The following is a 27741-nucleotide window of genomic DNA, read 5'->3' as shown; positions in this document are numbered from 1 at the left end:
TACAGTCGCGGGACGAGGGGAGAGAGCCAAACCTTATATTGAATACATATATCAGGTCTGACAGGCCGTTTTCACTCTGTCGCTACAACTCAGTTACTGCGGGTGGAAATAAGACAAAAGCCTGGACACAAAACATTTCACTTAGTACAGACCAACGGGCCTTGAAGGGGGGGGGGATACATGGCTGACACGTAAAAAAGCTGATGTCCAAAGTCTTGTAGTTTTTATCAACTCCGGAAACAAAATATTTTACAGCTTCAGATCAGATTAATTCCATCCAGATGTCGTGCGGGGTTGATGTTGTTTCCTGAATAACCAGTTACTAATTAACCTGCTGTTCCACCACAATGGTCTGCCAGCCGAGTGATAACTAATCTTGCTGTGTGTTTGTGTGACTATGTCAATAAATAGAGCGAATATGTGGTTGTATAATGCACAAGCACACAGAGTACAAGTGAGTGACCTTCCCTGTAGACACACACGCACACACACACACGCACACGCACGCACGCACGCACGCGCGCACGCACGCACGCACGCACGCACGCACGCACGCACAGGTGAGTGGCTTACCTTCCAAAAGCAGTGCTGGTGATTTTCCTGTTGGGGCTGCAAAAAGGGAAAAACAAAATGACAGACATTTTTTATTACAGTGAAATGGCAGCGATACGTCTAGACTCACTCGGCTCAACAATAAAGTGGAACTAACTGCCGATGGCAATTAAGATTTTGGCTATTCAGTGTGACAGACACGCTGGAAAGAGAGAAAGAAATACTGAAGGACATGTCAATGATAACACGATGTCGCTCCCGGTTCAGTGAGCGGAGGTTTCTGCCAGCTCAGCAACTGTCTCAGGGGAACAAACGCCCAAAGAGTCATTCAGTGTGACGCGTCTGTCTGTGTCGGGGCTTCACATCGGATTAACAAAAATGAGCAAACATACTGTAGGGGCCAACACAAATGGGCCGCTCATGTCGTATACTTTAAAAAAGTCCAAGATCAAACAATCATTCTGCTTCAACAGTATCGTTGTCTAAGTCACACAAACAAAATGTCTTTTTGGCAACGGTGCGGTGCAATATCATACTGATAAATATCTGACAAGGGTGGAGATCGAAAAGGCTGATGTTACAGGAGCATCCACTCAGCAGAGTTTTACAGAGAGAGTACAATCCTGAGTGACAAAACGATTCCCCTGCAGCTAATGTTTCACTTAACCTAATGTCCTCTTTAACGTTTCAGAACCTAAATGGAAGAGGAGAATTACTGCTTGCAGCGTTTATCTTTAATCTCTGAACTGCACAAAATGCACTCATTTATTATTGAACATTTTTGTGTGAAAGTGCCGGTGATCTACGTATGCAAGTTCAACATTTTAAGTTCCGTCACTTTGCATGTGTTTCGATTAAATTTTTTACTTGAATCTCTTGTAGCTCACTTCAAAAAGTCCACATTAAAAACATTTAAGCATACAATCACTAACTGACGGCGTTGTCATGGAGGCGTCGCACCCAGCCTACGGTTCCCCCTTCCGGTAAACACCGTTAGCTCTGTCAGCACTGCTGCCTTAGTTTGCTCTTTTAGCGCTGTTAGCCGCAAGCCGTCGCCAAGTTGAGAGCCATGGAGAGGCAACCAAAATGCTCCCGTATAAAGAACCTTTATATACCATGGATTCCATTTCTTCCTCGTTTTTGTTGTACATACACTTCTATTTTTTTTTTTTATTTATATTTAATTCTTTTTTTTTTTTAATAATTTGATAAATATTCATGACACTGAGTTTGTGGATCTGCTACAGGATGCTTGTATCCTGCACAAACATACGTACATTTGAATTGGATAACACTTCATGTGATCATTTGTGTGGTGTGCAACAGGTAATCATATGTGGGGAAGAAAAGGAGCGATCAACATAAGATTGCTTTCCACTAATTGATAGCATGCCTACTGAAGCTATAATGAATTTAATGTGTATCCTCCTCATCTGTGCACCATTTTCAAACCCCACCCACTAATTTCATGGGTTCATTACCCATGCTTCCCTGTGGCCAATTTAATGTGATTAATCGTGTGTGAAGGAGCTTGACACGCACAAGGGATCCTTTAAATACCGTACGCTGCTTCGTGGCAAAAGCTCCTTCCTCTGTCCATTCTGAATCCATCGAGCCTTGCCTAAAATCCACCGTTCTTTGGACTGAGCTATACGATGCCTTTTTTTTTTAAATTTGAGACAGTTTCATACTCATCAAGATCCATTCCCACCACTAGTCCGTATCCACTTCCTACGAGCTCACTCAATTCTCCAATCAATTTCATTTTCACTCTCCCTTACCTCTTGCTCTTCCCACTCCCTAACTCTTCCGCTCTGCCCATCTCTACTTCATTATTTATAAGGGGGAGGCGTATGTCTAATTAGGAGAGACGCGTTGGATTATAGAGACATTTCTCTCTGGGGAGAAACCCTGCAGAGTCAGCAGTGTGTCCAAGTAGCAAAGCAACAAAAGTAACTTCTCGCTTCACACTATATCCAAAAACATTATTCTACAACATCGTGTCGTCTCTGTGTCTGCACTCTTGTGTTCGCAGGTCGCCAGCGGTCTGTATTAATGGATTATGTTTCCAATAATAGATTCCCTATTACAATGGTTGGGGAGGTCAGCACAGGAGCGACCGCAATACGTAACGATCGATTAGCGTTCGTGTGTGTGTGTGTGTGATTGCATAGGAACAGCAGGAGGAACACTTCAGACATACTCTATATCGCACTATGGTGTATAGTTCCTGTGGCACATAATTCAATTATTGTGTTCTAATGTACAATGGTTGTGTTCAAAACCGCCGGGATAATTGAGGCTAATTACTCACAGAAGTAAGTCACTCTACCCATTTCTGTTTGTGTCATCTGGTATTGCATTTCTGCTACAGTACATTTCACTGTGGAGTTATCGAATACAAAGACATGATGGCGATTTGATTTGGCAGGTTTGCAGTCAGGATAAGAGCGCGGTGGTCAGCGGGAACAAGTTGAGGACAGGAAAGAGCTGAAAACTGTGTAGAAATAGCTCACAGAGCCACTTCTTATTGAAGCTGTACTAACACCTGGGTTTTGGTAGGTGCAGATCTTGTGTGATACTGTGTTGTTTGCCGGTGTGTGTGTGTCCTACCTGTTAGCCTTGAGGTTTTTGAGGCGAACCTCCAGGTCGTTCAGCAGGTTGACCTTTTTGCTGCACTGAGAGCAGTAGACATCCATCATTTCACCGGTGTAATGCTGACGCACCTTACGAGGAGTCTGGCCCGCACTGTGAACACACACACACACACACACACACACACACACACAGACGTGCGTACAGTTTTTATCTGCTCAACACGCTGAGGGGATCGCCATTTTGGTTACATGTGCATGCGTGAGCATACGACACTTCGAGTGCGTAGAAGAGTGAGGCTGATATAAAACCTGCGAGCTGGTGCCAAGAAAACTCCTTTGCTACAAAGGTACTCGACAATAGCACTTTGTTTGGAATGAATATTTGAATCCAGAAGTTTTTCTTGCAGCCTCTTAGTTATTGTGTTACAGTATGTTGTGAAACGCTTAAAGCAAGATAGCGAAACTATGACCTCATTACCAAATCTGTTGCCAAAATGAGGATTGTATTGCAGCCATGAAGATACACTCCCTGTTTTTGTTATAGTTTCCAATAACTTCCCGAAAGTCAACACAGAGTTCTCAAAATCACAACCTCCAAAAACTCTAAGAAATTGGTTTAGGAGGCCAAAATACCAAAATTAGCGTGTGAGCCTTTAAACCCACTTTGTGCTGTAGTCACTCAAACTTCTTTCACTTCTTGTAAATCCGGGGCCTCATTTTGAATTTAAATCTCCATGCCAGCTCCATTTGGTGAGTTTTGTCTGCTTGGTATGCGAGAAAGGAGCAGCATTCCCAACTCTATCAGCCGGGAGACTTAATCCCATTAAACACAGGCCTTTGTTGAATATTAATGTGGCCTTCAGGGCAAGAACTCCGAAGCTACACTTCTACAGTCAAGACTCTAATAATAATAATAATAATAATAAGAGTCAGGAAATGATTCTGCGGAGTGGAGCCTCAAGTCCATAATATTTAATTGGAGCTACAGGAAATGGTCAATATCTTAATCAGAACCTAACCTCCGAGAACCTTTTATCTGCACTGCTGGGCCACCAGAAATGTGCTGCTGGCCCTGGAAGAAATGCCGGATAATATTTACGTAAATAACAGGCAAATTAAGGCTATTTGTGCAGTAACTACGCTGACCCTGCACTTTCACCACATTACTCCCTGTCACGCCCAAAACAGCAGGATAATGATTTTGTACTCACGAGGTGATCATGTGTGATTGTCCACTTAGCAACACAATCATTTCAATGAAGGAGTTTAATTAGCCAAATTCCTTTTACTGTTGCAACAAGCCAACGCCGAGAGTTTGAGAGAGAATTTGACAAAACTTGAGTTTCTTCAGAGGATGCTGGGGAGGGACTTAACATAAGTATTTTAATATTCAAATGTTTGACTGTTATTGTGACGCCAAAAATAGCCACCGTCACCATGTTGACCACTTTACAACGATATAGCTTTTACTGTGTTAAATAGCACTTTGTTAACGTTTTATTCTTTAAGTTGTAAACGGAGGAGGTCGTCATCTTAGGTGAGGTAGCATAGACCTATTGTGGATTTGGTTATTTTAGTGGCTCAGGTATACAGTTTTGAGGTGCCGATAACCTACTAGTGTCCCCCTCAGCACTCAAACACGAGGAACGATGTCTCACAATGTTTCCCTCTCTAACCCTCTCTTACCTAGAGGGAACGGATGAGCCGAGGTCGGAGCACCCGTTGGTTCGAGTCTCGTCGTCCGGGCAGGGGCTGCTGGGAGCGTAGTCCGGTTCCTCCCCTTCTCCGTAGTCCTCGAACTGCTCCTCGTTCAGGGATAGGTCGGAGGTCACTGAGACGCTGGTCTGACCACACCTGAGGAAAAAGAAGGGGGGTGTTATACTTACTTAATTGAGTTTATTTTCCCCAAAATGTCCCTTGCGGATTGATACGCTAAACAGGAAAAGTAGCAGAGAGAGGCTCCTGTGGCTGTATGACTTTTGCATTTATTTGAAAAATAATGTTTTTATATTTTTAGTCTGACAGAGAATTTTAGAGAGTCTGATTGAGGAAACAGCAGCGAGGAGAATCAATATAAATAGAAATAGATATTTGTCCCCATGAATGAAGGTCAAGGAGCATCACCGAATGTGGACTGATTTAGAGACAGTGAGACAGACAGTAAAGCAGTAGTAGTAAAAAAAGCTTACTTCTCCCCAGGGAAAAAGAGATGCCCCAGTGCGTCTTCCTTGTCTTCAGGTCGGATGGGCCCGTCGGAGGTGTCTGACCCTTGGGTGCTTTCCACTGCACTGTCTCGGTCCGATTCCCTCTCCCTGCCCTCGTCTGCCACCTCCTCCTCAGGCTCCTCCACCTCTCCCGGGAACAGCTGGCACTCAGGGACGAGGTCAGGAAAGGCCCGCGTGCACATGATGACCGGACAAAGCCGCTCCTCCTCACCGCCCTGGAGAATGACGGGAAGAGTGCGTTTACAGACTAATTCACAGGCACCGAAATTGCAGAAACAAGAAGCAGAGTTTGAGTGCGGCTGTTATTGTGATGACAGTTAACGCTGCCAAAATCCTGCTTAGCGACTCTTTACACTGATGGCATCATTTCCATCATCACTTTCGATTGCAAGCGAACATAAATCCCCTTCATTATAAAAGATGCTACTTAAAATGTGAAGATGTTTTGCTAAAATAATCTTAAGTAATAGAGCGGTCGTTGTCTTTATGTGTAGACAGAGAGCAGGGTCATAACCTTAAAGGAACATCGTATTTATAAAAACACTGCCTTGGCACCATTATGAAGAGCATGTGGGTTTTAATTTATAAGGGGAATGTGTGGAATGGTTTAGATTAAGAAATTAAGAAAAGCACAATTATAAAACAATAAAAAAAAATTCATACAGTTCATACAATGGAAGTCCTTTGTTATTCATTCGAATAGCACGACTTGTTTTTAGTTTTAGGAGGGCTGCTCACAAATCACGGCTGTTGGAAGCATTAACACTTAGGTTGGTCCTCCCACTTAGTGAATTCCTTCACTGTGGGAATGGTCTTAAGCTCACATTGGGGGCCTGGAGGGCTAGAAAAGGTGAAAGGGCAACGGGTCACAGGTCACAGGTCCCGCTCCGTCTAGTTACAATCTTCGACGGCTCAAATCTCTTCTAATGCAACAGAGAACAAGGACTTATCTCAGCATGACTAAGCACTGCAGAGGGCAGGTGAAGAGGTAATCAGATCCCATACGAAGGGTTTAAAGCAAAGCTACTATCTGAAGTTCACAAAAATATATGTAGTCGGATTTATAGCAGAGGTGAGTGAGGCCTTAAGCAAAAAGTTGTTCGAAAACGTCCAGATTGTATGTACAAGTATGAATGTATAACAAAATATACAAAATGCTAATAATTTAACCATGTACCTGAATGATCAAATAACAAAACATGATTTGAATTTGATTCTTGCCGACAAAAAAAATGCAAAGCTATTCTCCCAAAAGAGGAGAAATTTAAAAATTTAAAATTGATTAAACAAACAAACGGGCCATGATAGCTTTTTGGGTCATATTGCTTAATAAAAAAAAAAACAGAGGTTGTGCATGCAGATCCAGATGAAAATAAAGTTGGTTTGTAGTGTCTATGAAAAAATAAAAAATAAATGTATTTGCCATTTACCTCTGAGATCTGTCTGTAAATTACAAATATTACTGCGAAAAAATCTAAATGCTGTTTGTGTTCGTTTAGAGATGATTATTTGTTTACATCCCTATCCCATACCCCCCCCCCCCCCCAAAAAAAAACACACACAATAATGCATGCCTGTACAAGTAAATTAAAAGTTGAACTCATCAACTGAGGCTCTGTACTGTAACAAAGAGCCACCATGGAGTCACCCAGAATACAACCAAGGATAAAGGCCTCTTTAGCATTCCTTAGACAGGAAAAAAGAAACAGTGAGAGGCCCCTTCTGTACTCCAACACAACCTTTAAAAAAAAAAATACTGAACAAGCTACCACAGCAGGGAAGTTGGACACCTGTTGTGTTTGTTTTGAGGAAGAAAGAAGAGGAAGTTTTTTTTCTAGCTACAGAACTAAGCTTCCCAATGTGGGATGAAAAGGTGAGAAAAGCTGCCTCTGCAATACAATAGACTACACTAATGCAATATACATAGTAGAGGTTGAATTTAATTGTCATTTCAAAATATTTAAAGAGCTTTATTTTCCTGTTCAAGTGTTCAGTCAGTCAAGTACCATTTTTGGGAGAACGAGAGCATCGTTTAGGCCGCCAATCAAAGCTTTTTCTGAAAGCTGCTGCCATCCTACTTTGCACTATGATGAGAATAGTGAACAAGTGATGATGGAGGGAGGAGCTGTGTGCGTGTTTACAGTATGACTCTCTCTGTACTTGGGGGCTGTAACTGCCACAACATGTGCCTACAGAGTGTTTTGAGTTGCTCCATTCCCCCCCGGAGCGAACACATGGCTGTCCTGAACCGAGGACGCCGAGATGTGCCGTGCTTTTTAACTGCAGCGGCTCTGCCTGAAAGCCTGACGCGCCTTCACATCACCCTTTGGTCTAAGGAGGAAGTTTAGTTCATGAAATGTTTGCTCGGGTTTTTAAATCAGCTCCGTTATTGATGATTTATCGGCAGGTTTTTATGAGCGTCTGAAGACTTTTAGTGTTTGGTAGTACACCTCGTATATTACACCAACATCTATTTACACTGGACTGTATTTGTTCTGCAGGATGCTATGTTCATATATGAACAGCATTCTAAAAAATATAATAAAATCAGTCATTAAAATGCCTTAAATCTATACCACATATCAAGAGGATGACCTCTACTGGGTCCGAATGCAAAACAGAACAGTGTGAAGTGAAAGAGAATTTACACTGTGTTGTGCTTTGATCCACGTCCATGTCTACAGATTATAAACATAGGAATTAAATAGCTTTAAATAAAATAGGCAAAAAGATTTGTGATCTCTCTGTGGGTCCGTTGCTGCAGGGTCTGACCTAGTTAACATACAGACATCCGATCTTTTCCCTGCTTCTCTTCCTCTCCCAGGTGAGGCTAACACCAGAGAAGAACCAGGAAAATTCAGCTCCCATTTTCTGAGATGAGAAGGTGATAAAGAGACGTATGCCAACAACAACTATAGCCATACGTCTTGTGTGTGGATTCTCTGTCCAACTTAGCAGAGCCCTGTCCAGGTGCTCGGCTGAATAAGCGTGTGAAAACTTTCTCTGAGAAGATGCAGGTCAGACACCTGGAGTATAACGGGCAAAGATCGGTGGCCCAGATTTATATGACATGAGGACAGAAGAGGCTCTAACACGGCCAGGCTCTCGGGGGGGGAAAGATGTATTATTTACATCCATTGCATCTGCAATAGAGATGAAAGCAGTAAGAGCTAGAGGGACAGGAAGTAAAGAGCAGGGATGCTTCTCTACGGGAATCTGAATGGAGAAAGAGAGAGAGAGAGATCACCACACGTCAAGTGGAGAGAAATAAAATGAAGGTAGAGCAGAGAAAAGACCAGAGACAACTGAAACTACCAGCAAGCACCGCCCCAGTGTGTATCTGTCCAACACACACGCCTCAACTTGAGGAACTAGGGAATCAATTGGCAGCGACGCTGGTTTTTATTTTCAGATGAGTTTATGCAACGTGAATGATGACTACAAATCACACCATGTTGACAGAGTCCTGAAGCTCCAAACCGTTGCGAAAATGCATTTGTCATGCTGCAGTGGTTGAGCAACACTGTGGAGGATGACGGAGCCGAACATTGTGAGGTGCAAATTAAGTCACTGTATCGCGATTGCTAGCGAGGCCGGCACACGATATTTTTCATGTGTGCGTCTGTGCAAGAGAAAGTTTGAGCGGGAGGCGAACGCATATCTCATATTCACTTGCAATCTTGTTTCCTCTGACGTGACCGGCAGTCAAATCATGGAAAACATCCAAATAAATACACGATGCAAATTCCTCATGGACATGCGTATCACAGAGGCACAAACTGTAACGGCTAGTCTCAGGAAGTCGAGTGAAATCGAGTCGTTATTTGGAGGAGACTGAATGCCAGATGTGCTGTGTCGTTCTAATGGGCGAGGGCACATTCTGTCGTTGTGCTGCAGAAATGATTGCGTTCATTCTATTTCTTTCTCTCCGTTGTCTTCACTCTCTTCTTCACAATCGGAACCGGAAACAATCTCGCTGGCCAAGTGTTTTGACACATACTCGACATAAACGCAGTGCCAGTACTCTCGTATACAATCAAAGCTTGCATGCACTCACACAAAACACACTCGTGGAGAGTGATATGAACTAATTACTCACTGAAAGGCCAATTAGTGGGGGGGGTTGGACGATGGCAATGCCGTTGCAGCCGTCAATAAAAAGATAGACTCTCCATCCGCCTCTCCTCACACCCCTTTAGTCGATGCCGAGTGCTGAGGGTCAATACCGGTTTAGTGCTGAACAAATCACTAATCAGGCCTCCTGGCAGAGTGGAGAATTACATGGATGACGATGCGTTTCACGGTCCGATTGATCTAAATGTAAAACACACAAGAGCGGTGCAACCTGAATGTCTTATTTCCTCAGCTGTCAGGAGAGGGAAATTCCCACAACTGTCTCATTAAGTTTCACTCGTTTATCATAATCGTTTGGGGGGGGGGGGGGGGAGGTTTTTTCGAACTCGTTTCCGACTTTTACAGAATTTTTCCATTAAAAAACAAAACGAAACAACATTAAAATCAATAAAAGACAAGAATCAAGGGAACTTGTGATGCGGGTTGATCCTCATTAAATCACTTCAAATGTTTTGCATTTGAAACGTTTAAAGGGACAGTTTACCACAAAATCAAAGATACACATGTTTCCTCTTACCTGTAGTGCTGTTTATCAGTATAGATTGTTTTGGTGTGAGTTGCCTAGTTATGGCGATATCAGCTGTACAGATATCTGCCATCTACAATATAATGGGACTATATGGCACTTGGCTCGTGTTGCTCAAAGTGCCATGATTTTTTTTTTTTTTAACTCACAATTCTCTCTTGACCCGGTTACTCAAGATAACCCACAGACCTCGTGAGCTATTTCACGTAGGAACTATTTTCTTTCAACTATAGTTTCATTCAGTTTTCAGTTTTCAGTTTGCACAATCACGAGTAAACACGGAGGAGGACAAAAACACCAGTGCGGGGAGGGATCACACCGACTGGATCGATCCACACTGATGAAGCTTTGATTTAGTGGGAGTAAGCAGAAGGTTGAGCTGAAGAGTGACGGTCGAATTGAAAGAGGGAGAGAACATAGAGGATGGACTGAGGGAGAGCGAGAGCGAGAGAGGCAGCAGAGAAAGAACAGCGGTCTCTGTGCTTGTGTTTGTCAGACTTGAGCTCCAGAGAGAACAGGCGTTTCTCTGCAGAGGCTTTACATCTCCGTCTCTCTCTTTGTTCATTTCATCCTCTCTTACTCTCTTTCTCCCATTCTTCTGAAGCCTGAGCTGCTCGACTGCTGCCACCACAGAAGTATTCCCCCAAAAAGTAGATTGCTCTGCTTTGATAGTCAGCGTTTTGACTGTGTGACTGGTGGGTGCTTCTGCCGTCCTGAGCCTCAGATCCCACCGGCTGGTAACAAGAGGCTCTGGGACAAGAGGGCATAAGAGGCTTTATAGAACCATAGAAGGATATTCTGACTCACAAATGTGTACAAAAACAGCAGAAATGATTACTTGATTAGTCAGTTATGTGAGTAATTCAAGTATAAATTCCAACCGTTTTCTAGTTCCATCTTCTCAAATGTGGGGATTGTCATATCTAACATCTAATTTAATATTTTGTCGTTTAAACTTGCCAGGTGAGACTCTTCTGACATGTTGTAAACAAATCATAGACTGTATAGAAGAAGTGGACGTAGCTATGCGACTTCAACATGGTATTTTTGTTTGGCTTTTTGGGCGCCGCCATCTTGGTTTTTGGCCGTCGCTGTCTTGTTGTTTTCAATTAATCGAGAAAATAATAACAGATTAATCTATAATAAAATCAAGAGCAAGTTGTTAACCCTAACGTTCACATGTCGCCTCTTCAGTTGTTGAGTGATGATCATATTCACGCCTGTATCGATTGCTTCAATACCAGTTTTCCCGAAACACCACGTCAATGTGTGTGTATGTGCATGTGTCTGTCTGCGTGTCTGTATTATTCAGCTCCTATGGTGAGCAATACTCTTCCTACGAATGCACACACAAAGCAGACATTACACAAAGGGGAAGTAATGACTCATATTTCTCTCGACCATTTCGTTAAGTCAACACTGTGTGAAACTTTGAGCAAATGAGACACACACACACACACAAAGCACCTGAGACTCCCCATTGTCAATTAAACCCTCTCTTCCTCCCTGCTCATTCATATTTAAGTCAAAACTGTAAGTCAAACATGAGCACTGGAGCTTTTTAGTACAGCTTGACAAGCACAACTACACGTGTATAAAAGCATTACACACACACACACGCGCGCACACGCACGCACCACACACACACACACCTTTGTTTCCCCCAACAGGTGGATGCTGTGGACTACCAGGAATGTTGCAGTGGACAAAGAACAATAAAGGGAGGGACCGGAGCCGCACACTGGAGACTGTGTGAAGGAGTCCTCAATGAAACACCCAAGCAACCCCAACAGGTGAAACAGTGTGACTGCATGTGTTTCCTCATTTCTGAATCTGCAGAATAAAAATAAAATGGCCGTGAAAAGATGAGGAAAGTAGTGAGTTTATTTTTGGCTAATTCTGACTTCATCAAGTACTATTGTGTATTTTTTTTAAAAGGAGGTCGATGTGACAGTTGATGTTAGCGGGGACAGGTTTTTGAATCCTAACGTTTGCATGTGTGTGTGGGTGTGTACCTGTATATAGAGTAGGCCCGGTAAACAAGGATAACTTGAAATACATCCCTTGATTATGAGCGATTAAACTGAATCAATGTGCGTACTGCATCTGTAATTACAAAAAAATAAAAAACACCAGAGCACATGACGAAGCACTTTAGCTCTATTTCTTGTGGATGACAGAGCTGCAGTGCAAAGCAGTCTTTGTATCCTGCTGACAATGTTCTACATGTTCCAAGTCTGTTTGTCAGAAAAAAGGCAGAATCTGGTCGAAAAGTTAAACCAAGGAGCTGCTCAATCGCTAGTTTGAAGTCTTCTGATGTTCATTTAGTCTTTCACAGTGTTTTCAGTTCATTGTAATATTTTGGTCGCCTAAAATGTCTTCTTCAGCGTTCGGTTGTACGTAGCACCACCCTCTCGTGACATGCCTGGTTGCAAAAAAAAAAAACAAGATGGCGACGGCAAAACTTGCCAAACTTGAGGCTTCAAAACGACAGTCCACAAACCAATGGCTGACGCCGAGGTGACGGTGAAATAAAAACATTTAGCATCTACTACATAAGATACTAAGTATTATTCTAGTAATGCATGTATATAAAATGCAGCTTTCTCTAAATATTCTATTCTAAACTTAAACAACTTTCTCCGGTGCAACGGCAAAAATTTAAAATATTTTAACTTTTGGGCGGCAAAGCCCTCCAGCGGTATTCTCTGCGGTCTCGACTAATTTTCACCGACCTGTTTGTCGGTGCACGCGTTCCAAAAAACCCAAATGTCAGCCTCACAGTATCACTGACATATTGAAATGCAATTTAGAGAAGCTGTCAACACCAGGCAGGCAGGTGCGTGTTGGGTTATAAGTGCACTTGCATTTCTGTGTGCCAACCACCTGTTTTGAACTCTTTGTTCAGTTTGGCAACTACATGCAGTTTGTTTCAACAAAAAGTGCTACTTCTTCACATCAAAACAAGGGAGTCGGCATTAACCCGTAGAAGGGAAACTAAGGTCATGACTGTGCTTCGTTTATAGCAGACTCCAGCAGGCAGCGTACGACAGCTCAATGCAGCTGCTGCTAATGATTACTGTCAGAGAAAGATTAGTCAAATTAGCTTTATCTTCGCACAACGCCCCGACTCATATTTAGCTGCACGTCGTTCAAATGTTGTCCTCTATCATCGTGTTGTGTCTAGCGCGCCGATTGTCCTCTCTGCGTCATCAAACTCATGTCCAGTGAAAAGAAAAGAAAGTCTTTCACAAAGTGCTTTGTCTTTCTCTTAAGAGCCCGTTTGTCAGCTCTCCTGCTGCCGGCCGTTGAATGGGGGCATTTTCAGTGTCGGTTAGTGGCAGACCCCTCAGCAGGTGGTCGGGACCCGGCCCCTTTTCAGCCATTGCCTGTGAATTTTTGTGATTTGGAATTCTGCACCAACAACAACTTTAAATATTTTCTTTTAAAAAAAAGAGGAGAAACAACAAGTATAAAGAAGTTCGGAGACAATAAATGACTTGAGAAAAATGTGAGCGTGTTAAAGATAATCGCCTGTTTCGTCTGGGGATTAGTCTTTCTTCTCTCTCAGTAGCAATGTGTTGTATGACGGACATCATAGAAAGGAGTGACTGTTCTAAACTCATGCAGATTAGCCTCCCTTCACCCTGTACAGCTCAGCACTGCATGTTAATCTAGTTATTCTAGTCCTGGTGTACACACTGCTGCACTGTCAAAGACGCTTGGCTGAATGTCGATCTTGTTAAAGGAAACATAATCAAACAACTGGGGGGAAAAAAGCTATAACTACATCACCGTAAGCAAAGTGACTTTATTGGACGAATAGAAGTTTTATGTATTTGTTATTGTTCGAGACAATCGACAGAGAATTTCCTGCTCGGATGAAGAAGAGTTAATCTGGTCATGTAATGTGCAGTCGCAGACCAGGAGCATTCAAAACGACTAGACGTCACGTGTTGCCATCGACATCCTCACAATAGAAATAAAACTCACCTTGCCTTTCTATTTTTGGACCAATGAAAGGATATCACAAGGTACAATAAGTATCCGTTACATTGTACATTTTTAATAGTTTACTGTAATATTATTTGCAACAGCAAAAAACGTTCTGGTAGCAAATGAAGTTTCTTTAAAAACAATGAAACCATTCCTCAGCCCTGTTGTGTGTGTTGCGTCTACAGAACACATTTGCAGTGGAGTCAACGGGATTGTTTAGGTATAAACTTCCCCTTTTTTCTCTGAACTACGGCCTGAATTAGCAGACTGGAATAACTTGATTTACACCTAACGAGCGGGAGTATTTACAGTGAAGATGTTTAAAAACACATGATGAATCACAGCCTACGCTCTCTTATATCTAAGTGCCAAACATCATTCTCCCATCAGACAGCAGACCGACGCTATTCCTCTGTCCTTCCCGTCCTGTCCGTGCTACGCGCCCGGTTCCCTGCACACGTCTTTTGATCTCACTCGCCCTCTGTCATTGCCTTCTCCTTGTGGACACCGATGCTTTCCAATTAATTCGATTACCATCAGAGAGATGTTGAGCCGCAACCGATGAGCCACCGGGCGACTGAGGCCGGGAGAGGAAACGGTGATGAGGGGGCGCAGTGGAGAGCAGACGGGGATGAGAAGGGACGGGACAGAGCAGCGCGAGGACAGCTGAGCAAGACAGGGAGGCTGTGAGGCTCAACAACACACACACACACACACACACACACACACACACACACACACATTCAACTGGGGGGGGGGGACAATGGACTCTGCACAGCCGTCGAATTGCCCCCCTTTTTTAACTCACCCCTTCACATACAAACTATCCCTGCTTCCTTAATGTTTACGCCTCTCTTTCACCAAAACCCTCATGTCCCCCTATTGAGTCTCTGTTTTGTTCTCATTCTGTCAAGTGGTCTCTCATCAGCCCCATTTTTCCAGCTGGTTGCGTGCAGTCTGGTTTGCTTACCCCGTTTACTAGTGAGGGGAGTCCATGGTCGGCAGTCCCCCTCTTCCCACCAGCGAAACCCTCTTCCACTGAAGTCATCCACTGTTCACCGGGGCTAAGTCCGTTGTCTCGGCTCTCACACACACACACACACACGCACACACACCCACACACACACACACACACACGCACACACGCACACACACACAGGTGTTCCCTTTAAAGGCAAGTGGAGTCGGGATAGTCCAAAGGGTGAGTCCTTGTTAGTGGTTTAGTCCAAAGTAGAGAGGCAGAGGAGCGGATGTATCGTTCACTTTAAAAACACTGCGCCGGCTGCTGGGCGTCTCACACACACTCGCTTGCACACACACACACACACACACACACGCACACACACACACACACACAAGCACAGACTCTGCACCTCACGCTCTTTCCCTCCCTCGCTGACTGCGCTCGCCGGCCGACTCGCATTCACAGTGAGAGCTCAGATTCAGGCAACAGTTGTTGAATTCACGGCCCCTCCTCCTCCCGCCCCCCCCTTGCGGGCGGGGTTGCTTAGCAACTGGCTTCTGTGGGCGGGGCTTGTGAGAGTCCTCACATTGCTGCACACTCTGCTCGCAGGCTGCCGCCTACTCAGGCTATATTTGCATGTCAAGCCCTGCCCGCATCAGTGTGTGAGAGTCTCTGCTGTGGAAGAGGCCAGTGCCTGTGTGGGCTGCGAGGAGGGGGAGGGAGGGAGGGAGGGAGGAAGCGGACTGTTGTCACTTTAGACTGAAACAGTTTGTCTTCAGTGATGCAGCAGAGTCCACAAGATGGGTCAAAAAGAAAAGACGAGTACTGGTTGGTCACAATGGTAAGAGAAAAGAGGGGGGAGGAAGCATTAGAGAGGAGAGAGAGGTGATGGCAGAGCAGCTGGAGGCATTCGTTCACCTCACTTCACTATAACTACAACTGTTCTTCATTTCAAATCAGAGAAGGACATCAAGCTGTATCCTTATAGTTAAGAGCTTAAACAATTAGTAAATTAATCGATTAGAAAATTAATCTGTACCTGTACAATAATCCATCAATTGTTTAACTATTTTTCCAGCAAAAATTCCAAAAATAATCAAGCTCCTCCCATGTGACTATTTGTTGGATTTCTTAGTCTTCTATATTATTTATTTTAATGTCTTTGTTCTGGAGTTTTGGACTGTTGGTCAGGAAATAAAACAAGCATTGAATTTAGCATTTCAGCATGCGAACATGGAAACTTGGGCTTTAAGAAATTATGAATATTTTCTGACATTTTCTGAACAATCAACTGATAAATTGAGAACATAACAGACAGATCAATCAATAATGGAAGTATTTTTTAGCTGCAGCCCTACACGGCATTAGAATAACCAAAATCCAATCTCATATCATTGTAAGAACTGCATTCCTCCGCTCCAACATAAACTCAGTATCCAGCGACATATTAGTTGGAGACTGAGAGTCTGGCTAATCCAATGAAAGAGACTTATATTTTTTTGTAGGATCATATGATTCAAAGTGGAGAAAATCCTCAAATATCTTATGAAATCCTTTCAAAAATGTGTGGCGGTCAGTATACACATGAAGCAGTTTTTCATAATTCCTGAGAAGTTACATACAATGTGTTGTATTGATGTAATAATTAAGAAATGATGTGCCAAAACTCAAATCCTTCATATTTATAAGAGTGGATCACTGCTGGGTGAAGGGAAACTTATTCCCTTTGAACCAGCCTCTCTTAAAAGCAAAACTATTTTTGCTTTGCTAATCTTACAAAAACAACTTGTTTTTTATGCCGCGCCATTTCTTCTACATTTCTAAATAATTTCACAGAACTTAAGGTCTTACTGATGTGCCCTTGAGCATTTAATCTATTCCTCAAAGAGGAAGTTTTGAATAAATGTGGGGGAAATGTTCTTCGAGTGGGCTCTCCGTAGTGTTTACTGCCATTTCTTTCTCAACTCTTATCTCAGCTCCGCAGGGCATTTCAATCATCGTCTCGGCTGCCCCTCTATGCTCTGCTCCTCACTTGTATCTTTTAAATGGGCCCTATTCTAGTCGGAGGCTGACCAGACACTCTTATCGGAGTCAGGGATACAGAGAACAACTTGGAGAGCCCCGGCTTCCTCTTATTAAATGCGAGCATCACGTGTGCCGCTATTGTTCTGGTGGCGTCTGTCCCCAGTAGAGCTAACAGTGAGAAGGTGAACGTGGCTCCGACACTCAAATTCCAGCCGACTTCACAGCGTCATAGGCCACAACTGAAAATGAGGAGCACATGGAGGTTACAGCGATACGACGGTATCGATTGCGTATTGAGCATTGGTTAGATAACGCCATCAGCGTGCTTTAACAACCGGTGTATCTGCGTCTGCGTGCAGCTATACATTTACCACAAAGAAAACAAGATGACCTGGTTTCAGCTGTGCTGCACAAAGCAACACAGGCGGAGGGAGAAGTCTCGCGCCACTTATTATTGTTAATAAGTTATTAATTATTGTTACTTTGGTCTAAGAATGGCTAATTCATTTGGATTATCGTTCAAATGCACCTGTGAATCTGAATCTATTATATTTGTGTTCTGTGTGTTTGTCTGTACACACTATAAAGAACTGATGACAAACAAGCTGATGTTTCACTGGGAATCATTTCTCAGCCATATTTCTGCATCATTGTGCCTGGCTGAACACGCCGCTGTCGTGATCCGCTCTCTCTTAACATTGTCATCGGAGAACCTCCCTGCCTGCCATATTTCTGCTGTCCTACTTTCATTTGAAGGACCTGTTCCCCGCACTGTGGAGACATAAATCACACACACTCCACTGCCATCGCAATAAATCCCCTCTTGTCTCTGTGCCACTTGAAATAAATAACAGACGGATTTTGTTGTGCTTTTGTTTTTTCGGTTGTGTGTGTGATATATATATATATATATATATAAATTATATTAACCTGTATTGTCATAAAATCACATGTTTTCTGGGTGTGCATTTCAACGCTTTTGTTTGTACGGTGTCAGCTCAGGTTTCATCGCTTCACGTGTTGTTCCAGTAAGTCTGACGGCGGCTGAGCCGAAAGTCATAATCATAATTTGACTAAAGTTACAAAGAAATGTCTGTGAACTTGTTGCCCTTTCTCTTCCGCCTGTTGACATATTTTTAGTGCTTCGGCGTCGATTTCATGACTCACGCAATCTCTGTTTCTCGTCCACTGTGTCAGAGAGATGACGATGCCCGAGTCCTGGCGCTTGCTGTGAGAAGTCTCATGCTGATGGAGAGGAAGAGATGGTGAGAAAGAGGAAGAAAGAGATATGATACAAGCTGAGGGAGCCAAATAAAACCTGATTATGTGGAAAGGAATGCACCCTTCATACAGACTCCTTTCTCTTTCTCTCTCTCTCTCCCTCCTGCTCTCTTTCTCCTTCATTTTTAAAAGATGTTGGCAGCGGCTCAACCAATGGCCTGCTTCTATTTGTTTATGTGCAATTTGTTAGAGGGCTGGCCCCTTTCCCCCCTCTTTTCAAAGAAGCCATTTACAATTCTATTCATGTCTACCTGCCTCATTCAGACGGCGACACACAGTCATGGACCGAGGGCCTGCTTTTCACTACGAGCTTTCACAAAGTGTTATCACAGTTATGTCAACCCTATTCAGAGAGGAGGAGACATCATTGCATTAAGGTAGGTGGCACAAAGAGAGATAGTGGTAGTTGAGAAATCTGCATCAAACTTCTCACAGGCGAATGGACGCAGTGCTAAAGCAGACACAAACACACATACAGTAGTAATAATTACAAAAACAACTAAATGTGCGTGTTGCAGCTGAAACAGCTCTGTGGGGATTCTCAATCAGCTGCTGGGGTTCGCAATGCAGCAAGACGAATGATAGAGAGGGAGAGAGGGTGGGGGAAGAGATGGATGGAGGGAGGGAGGGAGAGGCCTCATAGAGTCAGAGAGGGAGGGGAGAATAAACGAGGACAGATACTACCAACCAATTGCTTTTTTGGGCCGAGTGCTGTGAATGCCGAAAAACTTGGCATGTGAAAAAGTCAAAATTCATGCCCAGATTTACATCAGCCGTAAACATGCATTTGTGCACTGCCACACATGAGTACTTCAACATTTACCTGTGAGAAGTACATTAGGTCTCTTTCGAATGATCGGGCATTATTGATAACGGCGCATAATTTGAAGTGTTAGTTACACTTCAGACGCCATAGTTATCATTATACAGGTTTGGAGTGGATGCAAAGCTGGCATCTGTTGCAGAGCCCGAGATCTGACAACATGCAAGCACCAACTGCACAACTTTGTGAGATTCGCAACAATGACAATGTAGGCGAGGTGAGAGGAGGGGTTCAGTTCAGAGAGCGAGCGAGCGATTGAAAAGGCTGAAATATGTGGCATCACTTCTGCTGCTCTCTTGAGTTTGCCGGGCTTGACCGTGAATAACTGAGTGTCAGCACACGTGATTGAAAATGTCGAAGATGACGTTTGAAAAATGTAGACGATGAATACATCTGTTCAATAAGAAATTTCTATTTAACAGACACATTCGCACAAATGTACCTATACAGAAGGATCGAAAAAAATCTCCTCAGACTTATTCTTGCACTTAATCCATGCAAAATTGTCAGATCTTTATTGTTACCACCGTGTTCATATCATCCCTCCAGCTGTTTATTTTGCATATCTACTGTTCATAGTGTATTTATATCTTCCCCTTTCATGTCATTCTCTATATGCAGTGCCCACTGAAAATACCGCTCAGAACGGTGTGAATAATCGGCCTTCGCACTCGACACTGCGCTCCCTTCGGAGCAACACACCTGCCACGACAAAAGTTGCATAACTCACAAAAGTCACAGCTACTCAAGGTCAGAACGGACAATTTGCACCAAATTCCGACAGAGCACTCCATGAGGTCCCCAGTAACACACCCGACAAGTGTGAAGTAGATTGTAGGAACCGTTCTGGAGATATGTGAAGAACACACAGATTCCTTGCTTTGTAGTTAGATATTACTGTTCATTCTGTATACTCTGCACTTAACTGCTTTTTACCCTTCTGTTTGGATGCTAAAGTCCATTTTGTTGTCTCATGACATGTACTCTGTGTAATGATAAGAAAGTTGAATCTAATCTGAACGTACAGAAATTGCAGTAGCGCAGTATTTCATGGACCTCTATGCAATATTATCTCCTGCTACTGCAGATCTAGTAAGAACAACATATACTGTCTCGAAAAATATGAGCCATAGTCATAACAACAAGGGTTGATCAGCTTTCACAGGATTGTAGTTCAAATGAAACATAAGTAGCAACATATCCAGTAATATGTTGAAGAAATCCTGCAGGTGAAATATGTAAAGCATGAGCCTGACTTCCTCCAGCAGGACACGTCTATCCACTGGTGACTATATGGCTGTAACATGAGTGAAGCCAGGCTACTGGGTTAATGTTGCCTGCAGGGAAATTTCACACCCCGGTTGTGGAGGGGGATTCATTACGGTTCGCATGGTGAGAAAACATCTGTTTATGGAAGGACACAATGTACTCTGACACGGTTATGAGTGTGGGACAGGTATACAACACACTCCGATTAGAGAGGATGGTATACGCACCTGAAGGGTGGTATGCAAACACACACCCACATAAGAACTGTGACAGTGGACTGTATGCAGTGACGATGCAAATGTAATGGAGCGCCCCGCTGCAGTGTGATCACATGTCTTCCAAGTCATCACGAGTACAAAACCCTGTAAACAGACACCTTAAAGTCTATGACAAAGAACTTGTTTTTTCAAAAATGTTCCCTTTCTTTTCTTTCTATTTAAATTTTAGGTGGAGTTTTGACTTCTAATTATGTTTATACGCTGTTGGGCAACATAGAGGACTTTAAGATAAGCCTCTTGGCTGCAAATCACAACAACGTTTTGTGTTATTTCCAATTGGCATGCGGGTATCGATGACAAATAGGATGGATGGATGCGGTCCAAGCCTCCATTATGCGCAAACTAATTATGAGTCAGCATGCCTCACAGCTGTTTCATCCATGTAGGCCTATGTGAGCCAATGCAATGCTGTGGTATGCTGATGTCTGCTACGTTAAAGAGAGCAACAAATAGATCGTTGGTGAAAAGAGACGAAACCAACACACAAGAGTCTTCTCAGTCGGCGTGCTGAGCGGGCCCGGCTAACATGTGACTGACGTCAGATCAAAGCCTGATGATCGATGCACCGCCTGGCACGTCCATCTATCAAATCACCACTAGACCAGTGGGACAGCAAGTGACAGAGGGATCAATGAGGAAGTCAAAGTCTGATTAAGAACAGACAGGAAGGGGGGAGAGCGAGGGGGAGAGCGAGAGAGAGAGAGAGACAAACAGAAAGAGAAAAAAAATTCTGAAGATTTGCATTTGTAAGTTACAACACCACCTAAAAGTTATTTGCAGATGAAGATGAAGGGGAAGCGTTACAGAGCTTCTGCAGGATGTTCGGTGGTTTAGTGGAGGTTTTCACTTCCTTTATTAAAAGGTTACCGTGGGTAGAAAAGGTGCTCGGTGTGAGCTGAACTGAAACAATGAAACTAGACAATGGCTGCTAATTAGGACTGACGGAAGGGAAACACTGAACCATAAAGAAGGACTTATTGACCAAGCTCATGGCATATAAACACACTTTGCAGAGAGATGAATGATGACGGGTCTTTTCTCCTAACTGGACGCTTTAAATTCATTTGTAATCATGAATGAAGACTGCTGCCATTTTCACATCTTTGTGGTACTTTGCAGCCGGCGTCATTTTCGTTTTAACCGCGGTGTTTTATTTTGTGGTGTCGTTCCAGTTGCCCAGCGAGCATTGCAGCAGTGTTGTGTCTGTTCCAGTCTCGGTAAACGTTTACACCAGAACGACTCCTTTCCTGTCACAAAAAGGATTTGAGCCAGCTGTGAGGTTGCTGTGCGTTTTTGTGCGTCGCCCTGTTACGACACTGTGGAGGATGCAGTTTTTTGGTGAAACACCTGTTGAAACAGTTGGTGCAAGCGTTAAACTTCCTTTTATGGCTGCAATGCAACCACCTAGGTGGAGGCAACATCTGTGTGTGAAATTGCCTTGTAAACTTGCGACATGCGCTGTTCACCAGTTTACCTTCTAACAGCTGAAAGAAGTCGGTGCTGAAACAATTTTAAGTCACTCATCATTGATAGTGGTGTAACAAAATATCAAAAAATCAGTAGGTGATTTGTTCACTATCTTTGCCAGGAGGATCATGCGATCTGTCGCGTTTATAAGTGAGTGTGCACCTCCGTCCATTGCTAAATTCGCATTCTGCTGCAGCAAATTGCATAATATTTCGGGTGGCCAGTTATTGCGTGCGTGTTCTAGGACCTCTCGTGGTTGCAGCGACTCACACTTTCTCAAAACACCTTTTATTGCCTGATTTAAAGTGCCATTAACTGCCTGCTGACTCCGAACTCACTACTTTTAACAAGCCCCCAGCCGGTAGAGGCCGCTAGTGATAACACAGCTGAGTGCTCAGTGGGGGAAAACAGTTTGCTCACTTTTATTGTTTTGGAATGTGTTTGGTTAACAGCTAACTAAACTACCAGCACAAACGCTGCTGAGTACATCGGTGGAACTCAGCCGCTGCTACGTGGGCACACAGCTGGGTGAGTTTAATTTAGTTTTTGGTAAGATCCTACGTGGTGTCTGTTACAACTACTTCGAGTCGATTGCCTGCATACATCGCCGCTTGTTTGTGAGTTTGAATGAAGTGTGTTTTACGACGCCTTACAGCCCATTGTTGTTTAGAAGGGGGGGGGGGGGGGGGGGGGGGGGTGGTTGGCCAGTTATGGGTTGTATTCATTCAGTCAAACATTACAGCTGTGGTCATTCCAGACACACCTGGCAGAGATCTTCCCTCTACTGAGTGCACCTTTCTAGTTTTTAATGGCTCACTTCTCTTAATTCAAAACAATTTAGTCCCTTAAAAGGTTTGTGACCCTTGAGGTAATTTCCAGCCAGTTTGGTGAATCAACCCCCAAGTGTGATGCGATGCAATAAACTCCCACTCTGAGTATGAGTGTGTGTGTGTGTGTGTCTATCTGTGTTGTTTATGGAGGAGGCAGTGATCCAGAACTGACCTCTTGTGACAACTTCTCTATTCAGTCCACACATCACAGGACAATCAGCGACCTAATTAAACAAACATGAAAGACAGAAAACGAGGGAGTAAAAGAGAAAAAAAGAGAGAGAAACAGCGAGGAAAGATGACAGGGAAGAATAGAGAAAGTGATGCTGGAGAAAGAAAAAAAAAGGGTGCGTGGACTGATTGAAAGCTAGTGACTAAAACAAAGGAGAAAATGTGGATCAAAGAAACAAAATAACTGCAAAGAGAGGGAAAGAATGAGAGGATCTAAACAGCTTGTGGAGAAAATCAATGATTTAATCGGGCAAGGCCCAAATAAAACATGAGCAGCAAAGTAGAAAGAAAGGGAAGTGAGAAAATGGAAAGATGGTAACAGGGGTAGCGTGGAGGGGTTTACACACTGGACTTGAGCAACATGAGAAATGCTGGCTCAGATTTGGGGGGGGCAATAGTGCTGTTGCAAGCAATTCAGTTTATCTGCTTTGAAAAGAGGAAGACAGGGTCTAGACACTAACTATGGAGAACAGGACGGACGGACAGCAGAGCTTTACCCAGACCTCCAGCACTGGTCAAGGGAGATAACGGTGGAGAGAGATGAGAGGAGAGTGACAGCAAATTAAGGAGGGAAGAGAGTGGGATGTAACGTTTTTTCCAATGACCTTAAAGAACCATTAGCAGTCCGATTTCCTGTCCGACCTTGCGGTAGAGCATAAACATACATACAGTACACTCTCATATCAGCTTTGATGATGTATTTGAGTGTCCATCCACTGGTGAGTATTGACCATATGTTTTGGTGTTTTATATAGACAACTGTATGAAGAAATATGACTGCAGATCCGTGTTCTACGTTTGCAACAATGTAGATGATCCACATGCACAACGTTCTGCTGAGCACTGCGACGCCGTCCCGTCTGTTCTGTCGTGCGCGCAACGACAAGAACGGGGACATAAGGAGAAGTTGTTTGGTAATAAACAGCTAAAAGTGATGGCAAAGCAAAGCGTTAAGACAGAGAGGCGTCATCAAAAAAAGGAATAGGCCAGAATAGATCACCTATGAACACACGGAGATAGACGGAAAGGACAAAGCAGCTGCTTAAGCACATACATATAGTTCGTCTTTATTCCAACATTGTCTTTCGTCCTGCAGATTAAATGGCAAAATACGTCTCCCTCTAGAACGACATCTTCTGATCTGACGCCCCCTATCGGCAGGACATCATCATTTGTCTGTGCCTTCCATAAAGGTTAAAAATAAAATGTATTCATGGTTACAGAAACATTGTGGTTTCGGTTAGAGGACCTCCATCATCATGGAGGTGAGGGAATGATTGGGGTCATGTCAGTTTGAAGTCCAATGTTTTGTTGACCCATCCAATTTACCCGGTAAAAACGTCACCTGGCTTCCTTCTGTGTTCCCGTCATAATTCCTACGGCTTTGTCACTTAAACATACGTCATTTTTAGACACTTGCTGAAACAACTGATGCTGTCGTTCTTCCTGGGAGGACAGTCTTGTTCATCGCTTTCAAACACACGGACACTTGCTAATCATTTTAATTTCCATTAAAAATAAGGCTGGAAAATTTCAGATTGAGTGGAGTTAATCTGTGATATTTTAACATTTTTCATTCAAAGATAGATTGGAGAGGTAATGCGGTGATTGATGCAATCACGTGATGCAGGTATGCTCGTGAGTAAAAGCTCATGCTTCATGCTCTCCATCCAGATGCTCCTGGCAGGAGGTGACCTGGGTTCACCAACAGACGGTCTGGACATTTGGCAACACACACACACACACACTCACTCACTCACACGGGGACAGGAAGAGAGACTCGAAGCTCAAAGTCAGAGTAAAAGTCATGTAAAGTTACACTAGAACTATTTAAAGGTGCTCAATTCCAGATCTAGAGCATCTCTACGATTGTGGGATTGTCTTTAAGATGCCGTCAACATGGCGACGACTGAGCAAAAGCGCTGACAGAGCTAACAGCTTTATCTTTACTCTTGCAATTAGTTGTTGGCTGCAATATCAACGCTCTGAATTTCAAATGCAGCCCCTTTAAAGAGGAACGGTAGAAATAATTAGCATTAAACCTACTTCCTCGGCTTCCTCTCAGACTCCGGCCTCGTTCATCACATTCATTTCAGCTCTCTCCCATATTCTCATTCATCTCACAACACTGCCTCAAGCTTGAAATGTAACGTAATATAATGTTCTCAAGTCAGCGATATGAATGTTGCTATAAAAAGACTTTAAACACCTTCAGTGGAGAGTTGGTAAGTGGATAAATACTGCAACTCATATAAACAAAACCCTGGGACACACACGCGCTACATCAACACAGTGATCAAATACCAATGAAAAGCATCATTTATCAGAAAGTTGAAGGGCTACTTGTTCCTGTGTGTGACGGTGCTCCGAAATCTGGCTTCCAGGGATTAAGATGGTGAAGTGAGAGAAAGGGGGAAGTGGAAAGACTGGGTGGCCGACAACACAGGAAGTACGAGAGCATTAATGCAAACAATGCTGCAACAAGGTTGAGAAGGGGTATGTCAATGTACAGTTATATGTACAGCACATACTGAAATGAGCGAGAGCCAGTTGAGTACAAGACTTATAGCCATCGCTGAGCTCGGCGGAGAATTGGCAATTCGTATGCGTGATGGAGAGAGAGAGAGAGAGAGAGAGAGAGAGAGAGAGAGAGAGAGAGAGAGAGAGAGAGAGAGAGAGAGAGAGAGAGAGAGAGAGAGAGAGAGAGAGAGAGAGAGAGAGAGAGAGAGAGAGAGGTCTCAGTGATGTTCCTGTTCATTAGCAGTCCTCCCCTATAGTTACAGGATCATCATGTCTGCTCGGTGGCGGCGTGTCCTTGACTGTCATTGGCGGGACTCTGCTGGGCCATGTCTCCGTTCCAGACTGTGTGCACGTTTGTGTGTGTTTGCATGTGTATGAAAGCCTTTCAAAAACTCTCATTAAACAACTAAGCCACACACGCTTGTGCCAAAAAACTGTGCTTGTGCTCTTCCGAAAATAACGGAATGTAATTCCCTTCCTTCCCAATCAGCCCATTGTTGTACGCATTTCCAATCCTCTGGGAGTTTGATGTATAACCGAGACAACGGAAACAGCAACGAGTGCCACATTCTGCATGAAATATTTGGGAGTAACTGACAGCGTGAAGCCCCAAGAAGAAATGAGGGGGAAACACAACAAAGGTTGCAGCTACACGCAATCTGTCCCATTTCTTACCAGGACGCCAGGATGATTTTGCAAACTCCACAGCATTGGGTTGACGGGCAGCTTTTCTCAAGGGGGGCTTTGGGGATTTCTGCAGCACTGGGATCGATGGGTGGACAATTGAGCACATTTTCCACACAGCTGCATTACAGTTGTGTTTTTTTTCCCCCGTGGGATCAGGAGTTTTCACAAATTCTAGAAATGCAGATGGGCCCTCTCCTTCAGAGGTCATTTTAGTGTAGAGAGACGCAGACGTACTCTATATCAGATAACTTTAAATAATGCACAACTGGAAGGCTGAATTAAAGAATAGACTGTAGTTCTTACTATACAGGAGCTATTAGGCTCAGAATGAGTTTTCAGTCATTTAGATCAATCACTCCAAAAGAGATTTTATTTGGGGCACCTAATAATAAAAAAACAATAAAAACTTCAGACCTTTTTAGTGTCGGAAAGAATACAATAAAAGCAAGTTTTGAAACAGTGAATAAACCATACACTCAACCAAAGGGGAAAACAACCTCAGACAATATAGTGCATGTACCGTTTCTCTCACTCTGATCTTCACAAGAAGCCCAAAGATGGTCAGAAATATCGATGAATAACAATTAAAATGCAGTGTTTAACCGTATCGTAGATCTTCCGTGAACATGAATTAATCCTTTTTCAGGGTCTGCCAGCACCGTGTTAATCTGTTGAAGAACGCTTGACCATACCGTCCTGACCACGACGTTCCTTTCTGTTTCCATCTGCACAGAGAACTGATTGGGAAGTGGGGCCTGACGCGTGTCACCTGCACTAATGAGCCCTGTCACTCACAATCAGAGGCCAAACGGCTCGCCCATTAACAAATCAGATAAAGCTGCTGCTGCTTAGTTTATCTGCCTCTGCTGTTTGCCTGTTCTGTCTCTCTCTCTCTCTCTCTCTCTCTCGGTCTACCTCTTATCTTTCCTTTGTTTTCTTTCCTTTCGTCTCTCTTCAGACCTCTTATATCTGCATTCCTTCTGCTGCTCTTATCTCGCTCCAAACTCTCGTTCCTTCGCATCTATCAATCATCCTTGCTTTTGTTTTTTTGTCTTTCCCATTCTTCTTCTTTCTACTGTCATCACACATGCTCAGAACAATGGCGTCCCGTGACCTCCTTTATATGTACTCAAAGTCAATATACTGTCAACATAATTGATTTAATCCTCATGCTGTGCTCGTCCTACAGGCTGTGCTACAAATGCTACAGCACTCTAATCTTTATTATACTATGGACACTATACTATATGTTGCTATACCAAGATACCTGTGATACGTCAACTCTGTTATATATATGTCATACTGGTCTCAGTGGGTCTTGTTCTGTGATGCCACG

General features: G+C 43.4%; 2 protein-coding genes across 27 annotated transcripts in view; one reads left to right on the top strand and one right to left on the bottom strand.

Moving 5' to 3' along the window:
- rab11fip4b (RAB11 family interacting protein 4 (class II) b) overlaps positions 1 to 27741 on the bottom strand; it is a 51511-nt gene that overhangs the window by 8193 nt on the left and 15577 nt on the right. For 12 of the 19 annotated variants that reach the window (XR_012953482.1, XR_012953483.1, XR_012953485.1 and 9 more), the window contains 4 exons: positions 5339 to 5589; positions 4836 to 5003; positions 3166 to 3300; positions 574 to 609 (listed from right to left, as the gene is read on the bottom strand). Coding sequence is in view for 16 of the 19 variants with exons in the window: in XM_076090198.1 (XP_075946313.1) it covers positions 574 to 609; positions 3166 to 3300; positions 4836 to 5003; positions 5339 to 5589 (590 nt within the window). In the remaining 3 variants the exon portion in view is untranslated. Of the gene's footprint in view, positions 1 to 573; positions 610 to 3165; positions 3301 to 4835; positions 5004 to 5338; positions 5590 to 9473; positions 9689 to 10025; positions 11102 to 11686; positions 11868 to 14564; positions 14715 to 15000; positions 15462 to 27741 lie in introns of those variants that run through there. The other 7 variants (XM_076090194.1, XM_076090195.1, XM_076090205.1 and 4 more) reach the window with 7 other exon arrangements.
- LOC142948282 (uncharacterized) overlaps positions 15691 to 27741 on the top strand; it is a 37298-nt gene continuing 25247 nt past the window's right edge. For 2 of the 8 annotated variants that reach the window (XM_076090213.1, XM_076090207.1), the window contains exons 1-3: positions 15691 to 15835; positions 18217 to 18284; positions 18565 to 18677. In XM_076090213.1, coding sequence (XP_075946328.1) covers positions 18282 to 18284; positions 18565 to 18677 — 116 coding nt within the window. In that variant the 5' untranslated portion in view covers positions 15691 to 15835; positions 18217 to 18281. Of the gene's footprint in view, positions 15836 to 18216; positions 18285 to 18563; positions 18678 to 19744; positions 19874 to 27741 lie in introns of those variants that run through there. The other 6 variants (XM_076090215.1, XM_076090208.1, XM_076090209.1 and 3 more) reach the window with 5 other exon arrangements.

This window comes from Anarhichas minor, unplaced genomic scaffold (assembly GCF_050575085.1).
Source record: "Anarhichas minor isolate MPS153535 unplaced genomic scaffold, ASM5057508v1 ptg000012l, whole genome shotgun sequence".
NCBI lineage: Eukaryota > Metazoa > Chordata > Actinopteri > Perciformes > Anarhichadidae > Anarhichas > Anarhichas minor.
Note: the sequence above shows the minus strand (reverse complement) of the source record. Positions and strands in the feature narration are given on the sequence as shown.